This window comes from Mizuhopecten yessoensis, unplaced genomic scaffold (assembly GCF_002113885.1).
Source record: "Mizuhopecten yessoensis strain PY_sf001 unplaced genomic scaffold, ASM211388v2 scaffold9683, whole genome shotgun sequence".
NCBI classification, from domain to species: domain Eukaryota; kingdom Metazoa; phylum Mollusca; class Bivalvia; order Pectinida; family Pectinidae; genus Mizuhopecten; species Mizuhopecten yessoensis.
In genome coordinates, this window is record NW_018408170.1 from 214,766 (window position 1) to 222,071 (window position 7,306).

Here is a 7,306-nt window from a genome sequence, read left to right on the forward strand (position 1 = left end):
CAATTCTAGGCCTTTCCATTCTTTAGAAGTCATAAAGTTTTAAACAAAATTAACCTTTGTCAATTTGTGACCTTGAACAGAGGTCAAGGTTACTTTCACTTGCAAACTATTTTGAGCTCTTTCCCAGAAAGCTACCAGTATAATATCATGATTGCTGACATTTCCATTTTTCAGAAGAAATTGTTTGAAGTTATTGACCAATTTGACCACTGCGACCTTGAATACAAGTCAAGGTCACTTTTATTTGCATACTTTGTTGTAGTCCATTCCAGGAAACTACAAGCCTAATTTCATGATTCTAGGCCTTTCTATTTTTCCTTCGGCCAGGTGAGCTAAAAAATAAAACAAAACTAGAAGACCTGGAGAACTATCTGTTTATTTCCTTCAGCATATCTCACATCAGTCTCTCTCTCACTAATAAATAATTATGTATGTTCCAGAATCTACATGTGATCGGTATAAGTACACACACACATCGGTACAGCTAAACATGCGAGTCCAGTATAAGTACACACACACATTGGTACAGCTAGACACCCGAGTCCAGTATAAGTACACACACACATAGGTACAGCTAAACACGTGAGTCCAGTATAAGTACACACACACATCGGTACAGCTAGACACCCGAGTTCAGTATTAGTACACACACACATCCGTACAGCTAGACACCCGAGTCCAGTATAACTACACACACACATCCGTACAGCTAGACGTGCGAGTCCAGTATATATTTATATTTAGAATTAAGCCCACCCCATGAAACAGACTTACATGGCTCATGTTTTGAGCATATGCATCTTGTCCAGTGCCCCCTTCCCTCCCCCCAGTAAAACATGGTAAAATGTCACACCTTACATAGGTTTAACATACACACCTTTCTTACACACAGAGGTATCATCACAACATTAATATTGTCGTACACACATGTATATATATAATTACACGTGCGAGTACAATTTGTAGCTACACATGTACACACAATATGTGTGTATACAGTATACAATAGACCTAATGGGCCTGTAACACTCACCTGCGACCTAAGAGTTTGGTTAAAAGATATTGCACCTGTCAGTAGAGATCAAATGCAAGAGCTAACACTACAAGACAAATACCATTATTGTCCTACAGCTTTAAGACGTTTGTTTGAAATTTGATTTTTTTTATTCATGTGACCTATTAAGTACGTCAAGGTTATTCATTTGACAAAAATCCGATAGTGTGCTATCCTAGCAAGCTAATAACCAGCTTTTCCTCTTTAAAGACCCTCAGAAGCAGTTTTTTTACACATAATCCCTGTGAGGGAGAACAAGGTCAAGGTCATTTGCCTAATGTATAAAATTGATTGTAAGCCTTTGTTTTTGTATCACAATTATAACTAATACTATTATCCATATGTTGTAAAGCACTTTAGAGTAATTTTACAAATTATATAGGGCACTATATAAATGTTTGTATATTATTATTGTTATTATTTATTCGGACAAACTTAATGGCCTTTAAACCCACTATGATTCAGGTACACCATCATAAGTTAAATGTTTGACAATATTTTTTATTATTTTTCTCCCATAAAATTATTCCTGTGAGCTGTCTTTCCAACAGCTAAAGACAGATTCATCTATTCCCTAGCGAAAATTGGAAAGCACCTGAAATGTGGGACAATTCGTCTTCGAGTGTTAGGAAAAGTTGGAATGAAACTACAGGTGTGTAAACATCACTTGTTCTACATGTGATTGAGTATGCTGTGTTTGTGGAAGTAAAATTCTTTTATATCTCCAGCTAGGTAAATGTGAAAATCAAAATAAGGTTGAGTTAATTCAAATATTTTTCAAAATTATTTTTTATCCACTGCAAAACATTTCACTCGACTCATTATATCTCAACATGTCACACAACTAATATCACATGACTCACGGTCCCTGTGTCACATGACTTCCATCACATGACTCACTATCCCTGTGTCACATGACTTCCATCACATGACTTACTATCCCTGTGTCACATGACTTCCATCACATGACTCACTATCCCTGTGACACATGACTTCCTAACCCTGTCACATGACTTCCAACCCATGACTCACTATCCGTGTGTCGCACGACTTCCATCACATGACACACTATCCCTTTGACACATGACTTCCATCAAATGACTCACTATCCCTGTGACACATGACTTCCTAACCCTGTCACATGACTTCCAACACATGACTCACTATCCGTGTGTCACATGACTTTCATCACATGATTCAATATCCCTGTGACACATGACTTCCTATCCCTGTCACATGACTTCCAACACATGACTCACTATCCGTGTGTCACATGACTTTCATCACATGATTCAATATCCCTGTGTCACATGTCTTCCATCACATGACTCACTATCCCTTTGACACATGACTTCCATCAAATGACTCACTATCCATGTGACACGACTTCCTATCCCTGTCACATGACTTCCATCACATGACTCACTATCCCTGTGTCACATGACTTCCATCACATGACTCACTATCCCTGTGACACATGACTCACTATCCGTGTGTCACATGACTTCCATCACATGACTCACTATCCCTGTGACACATGACTTCCTATCCCTGTCACATGACTTCCAACACATGACTCACTATCCGTGTGTCGCACGACTTCCATCACATGACTCACTATCCCTGTGTCACATGACTTCCAACACATGACTCACTCTCCGTATGTCACATGACTTCCATCACATGACTCACTATCCCTGTGTCACATGACTTCCAACACATGACTCACTATCCGTATATCACATGACTTCCATCACATGACTCACTATCCCTGTGTCACATGACTTCCATCACATGAATCACTATCAGTGTGTCACATGACTTCCATCACATGACTCACTACCCGTGTGTCACATGACTTCCATCACATGACTCACTATCCCTGTATCACATGACTTCCATCACATGACTCACTATCCCTATGTCACATGACTTCTATCACATGATTCACTATCCCTGTGTCACATGACTCACTATCCCCGTGTCACATGACTTCCACCACATGACTCACTATCCGTGTGTCACATGACTTCCATCACATGACTCAACATCCTTGTATAACATGACTTCCTATCCCTGTGTCACATGATTTCCATCACATGACCACCTGCACATATCACACACTGAGTTAAGAATATGTAGGACATTCATTTTCACACTAAAACCTCACACCCATCTTTTAGTACATATAATAATAAAACATTTGGCAATGGTATTGTAGTGTCTCCCTGGAAAACCAGCTGTGTCCAAACAGCTAGTGGTGTTGGTCATTCTACGTCTGGTCAGTGTTCCTAGACCAACTTCCTTTGTACTGACCCTGTTGAGTGAGCAAGACCGACATCTGTAATAAGGGATCTGGTGACCTGTGTAATATCGCATCACATGGTCAAATGTACCAGAACAAGGAATACTGGGTCTCTTTCATAGGAAAAACTGGGTCGGTCCCTAGGCTGCTGGTCAGTGATGATCTGTAACAGAAATCACGGGTCAATAAGATTTGTAACAGGAATCACTGGTCAGTTCTGATCTATAACAGGAATACTTGGTTCATTATGATCTGTAACAGGAATCACTGGTTCATTATGATCTATAACAGGAATCCATGGTTCATTATGATCTATAACAGGAATACTTGGTTCATTATGATCTATAACAGGAATACTTGGTTCATTATGATCTATAACAGGAATCCTCGGTTCATTATGATCTATAACAGGAATCACAGGTCTGTTATGATCTATAACAGGAATCCTTGGTTCATTATGATCTATAACAGGAATCACAGGTCTGTTATGATCTATCACAGCAATCACTGGTCAGTTCTGATCTATAACAGGAATCACTGGTCAGTTATCATTTTTTAACAGGAATATCAGGTCAGTTATGATCTATAACAGGAATCACAGGTCAGCTCAGATCTATAACAGGAATCACTGGTCAGTTCTGATCTATAACAGGAATCACAGGTCTGTTATGATCTATAACAGGAATCACAGGTCTGTTAGGATCTATCACAGGAATCACTGGTCAGTTCTGATCTATAACAGGAATCACTGGTCAGTTCTCTTTTATAACAGGAATATCGGGACTGTTTTGATCTATAACAGGAATATCGGGTAAGTTCTGATCTATAACAGGGATATCGGGTCAGTTCTGATCTTTAACAGGAATATCGGGTCAGTTACGATATATAACAACAGGATTCACAGGTCTGTTATGATCTATAACAGGAATCACAGGTCTGTTCGGATCTATCACAGGAATCACAGGTTAGTTATGATCTATAACAGGAATCACAGGTCTGTTATGATATATAACAGGAATCACTGGTCTGTTATGATCTATAACAGGAATTACAGGTCTGTTATGATCTATAACAGGAATCACTGGTCAGTTCTCATCTATAACAGGAATATCGGGTCAGTTCTGATCTATAACAGGATTCACAGGTCTGTTATGATCTATAACAGGAATCACTGGTCAGTTCTAATCTATAACAGGAATATCGGATCTGTTATGATCTATAACAGGAATTAGAGGTCTGTTATGATCTATAACAGGAATATCGGGTCTGTTATGATCTATAACAGGAATTACTGGTCAATTATGATCTATAAAAGGAATCACAGGTCTGTTATGATCTATAACAGGAATCACTGGTCAGTTCTCATCTATAACAGGAATATTGGGTCAGTTCTGATCTATAACAGGAATATTGGGTCAGTTCTGATCTATAACAGGAATCACAGGTCTGTTATGATCTATAACAGGAATCACTGGTCAGTTCTCTTTTATAACAGGAATATCGGGACTGTTCTGATGTATAACAGGAATATCGGGTCAGTTCTGATCTATAACAGGAATCACAGGTCTGTTATGATCTATAACAGGAATCACTGGTCTGTTCTCTTTTATAACAGGAATATCGGGACTGTTCTGATGTATAACAGGAATATCGGGTCAGTTCTGATCTATAACAGGAATCACAGGTCTGTTATGATCTATAACAGGAATCACTGGTCTGTTCTCTTTTATAACAGGAATATCGGGACTGTTCTGATGTATAACAGGAATATCGGGTCAGTTCTGATCTATAACAGGAATCACAGGTCTGTTATGATCCATAACAGGAATCACTGGTCTGTTCTCTTTTATAACAGGAATATCGGGACTGTTCTGATCTATAACAGGAATATCGGGTCAGTTATAATCTATAACAGGAATCACTGGTCAGTTTTGATCTTTAACAGGAATTTCGGGTCAGTTATGATCTATAACAGGAATCACTGGTCAGTTATAATCTATAACAGGAATATCCGGTCAGTTATGATCTATAACAGGAATCACTGGTCAGTTTTGATCTATAACAGGAATATCGGGTCAGTTATGATCTATAACAGGAATCACTGGTCAGTTATAATCTATAACAGGAATATCGAGTCAGTTATGATATATAACAGGAATCACTGGTCAGTTATGATCTATAACAGGAATCACTGGTCAGTTATAATCTTTAACAGGAATATCGGGTCAGTTACGATATATAACAGGAGTCACAGGTCTGTTTTGATCTATCACAGATTTAACTGGTCTCACACCAGCTTTATTACTGCTTGGTGTGTTGTATTCTTACCTGTAACTAATAGTATGTGTAGACCTCAGTCAGGCCCTGAAACAGAACAAACACTCCATGAAAATGTCAGCAAGAGACAAGCTTGTAACTGCTTAATCAATTTCCTTATTTGTACAAAAGACACTTACAATTCTGTAATCTAACCACAAATACATTGTCAGGATTCATTCTCACCTTGGTTTTAATATCAAAACTGTCTACTGCAGACTAAAAAAAACACCTAAAAAACAACTTCTACCCAGTAGCAGACATTCCCAATTAGCGCTAGTTGGTTTTCATTGCTAACAAAAATTCCAAATTTTGCTTTATCTCTTACCAATCATCTTTTTGAAGATTTCAAAAACTACAATGTAATAACAGTCACTTTTTCAAGTTTTTCCCCCCTCAAAACCTTTATAGAAATCCCAGAAACCATCTTTTTGATAACTTTACAAATACTTCTTCATGGAAAAGCGATAACATATTTAATAACTGTTAACTTTACCTGTTTCGTGGTTATTGATTCCTTTTGGATCCAAGTCCATGGCCCAGGAAAAATTCATTAGTGCTAAATCAGAATTACCTAACTTCTTGTGAACCTGGAAATAAACACAACCACATAGTCAGTGCTGTCCTGTAATGTAAACTAGGCACACTATAACCATCTCTTTGCATTTCTAACCCATGAAATAAACCTCCCTAGCAATTAATACATTGATAACAGAAAATTCTTTAGACTTGAACCTGAGTTAAGATCTTAAAATTCCACAGATACTTCCTTGCTTTCCTCCTGATTTTCTGGTTTTCTCTGTCCAAACCCCCCCTCCCTTCAAAAATATTCCCCAAGGTTTTCACTAATTTTCCCCAACCTTGACAAGAATCCTTCCACTACCGTAGGAACCCTAATTAACCTGGGGTACACTTACCTTGACTAGAATCCTTCCACTACCGTAGGAACCCTAATTAACCTGGGGTACACTTACCTTGCCTATTAAGAAATACACGAGAGATTCTTTGGGAACAATTTGCTTTAGCTCCTCTAACTCCTGTAGGGCATCCTGTAGATAGAATTGTGTGTTTTAGTAAACATGTATGTAAACATGTAGTTAGAGCATCTGTTGATGTAGTCACCACTAACAACTGTCATAACTTCAAAACCTTATAGCGAACCTAAAAATAGGTTTGTTTGCTTGTTCAGTTCATGAAGGAAAAGATTGACAACATTTTTGTCTATGTTCTAAAAACTGACAGTCATCAAGTTATACATTGTATTATAATAACAAGAGGCCCATGGGCCTTAACGGTCACCTGATATATTTATACAGAGAGTTGATTTTGTTTTTAACAGAACAGAAATATTATTCAAAGTGACAAAAAAAAATAAAACCACCTTACTCAATATCTAGCATACAGATTTCAGACTAAAAAGGATTTGAAACTAGCACCTCTGATTCTTAACAAGGAAAATGAAGAAATTTTAGCACACTGACTCCTTTGAGCCCCACCCTACAGCCCTTGGGGGTAGGGCTGGCTCAAAATTTTCAAAGTATCAAACTGTCAATTCAAGGTTATAATTCCAATCAAGTTATTAACATGTAATATTCAAAGTATCATTTGCCATTATAAACCATAATAAATTT

The 7,306-nt window shown here is 37.8% G+C and overlaps 1 protein-coding gene across 1 annotated transcript in view; it reads right to left on the minus strand.

Annotated features, from left to right (window-relative positions):
• Positions 1-358: 358 nt before the first annotated feature.
• Positions 359-7,306, minus strand: part of LOC110458634 (cell division cycle protein 27 homolog) — a 40,794-nt gene continuing 33,846 nt past the window's right edge. Inside the window, exons 18-21 of the mRNA XM_021510421.1 lie at positions 6,650-6,724; positions 6,172-6,265; positions 5,688-5,723; positions 359-3,522 (exon numbers count right to left, since the gene is read on the minus strand). Of these exons, the coding sequence (XP_021366096.1) occupies positions 5,713-5,723; positions 6,172-6,265; positions 6,650-6,724 (180 nt within the window). The 3' untranslated portion in view covers positions 359-3,522; positions 5,688-5,712. The remainder of the gene's footprint in view (positions 3,523-5,687; positions 5,724-6,171; positions 6,266-6,649; positions 6,725-7,306) is intronic.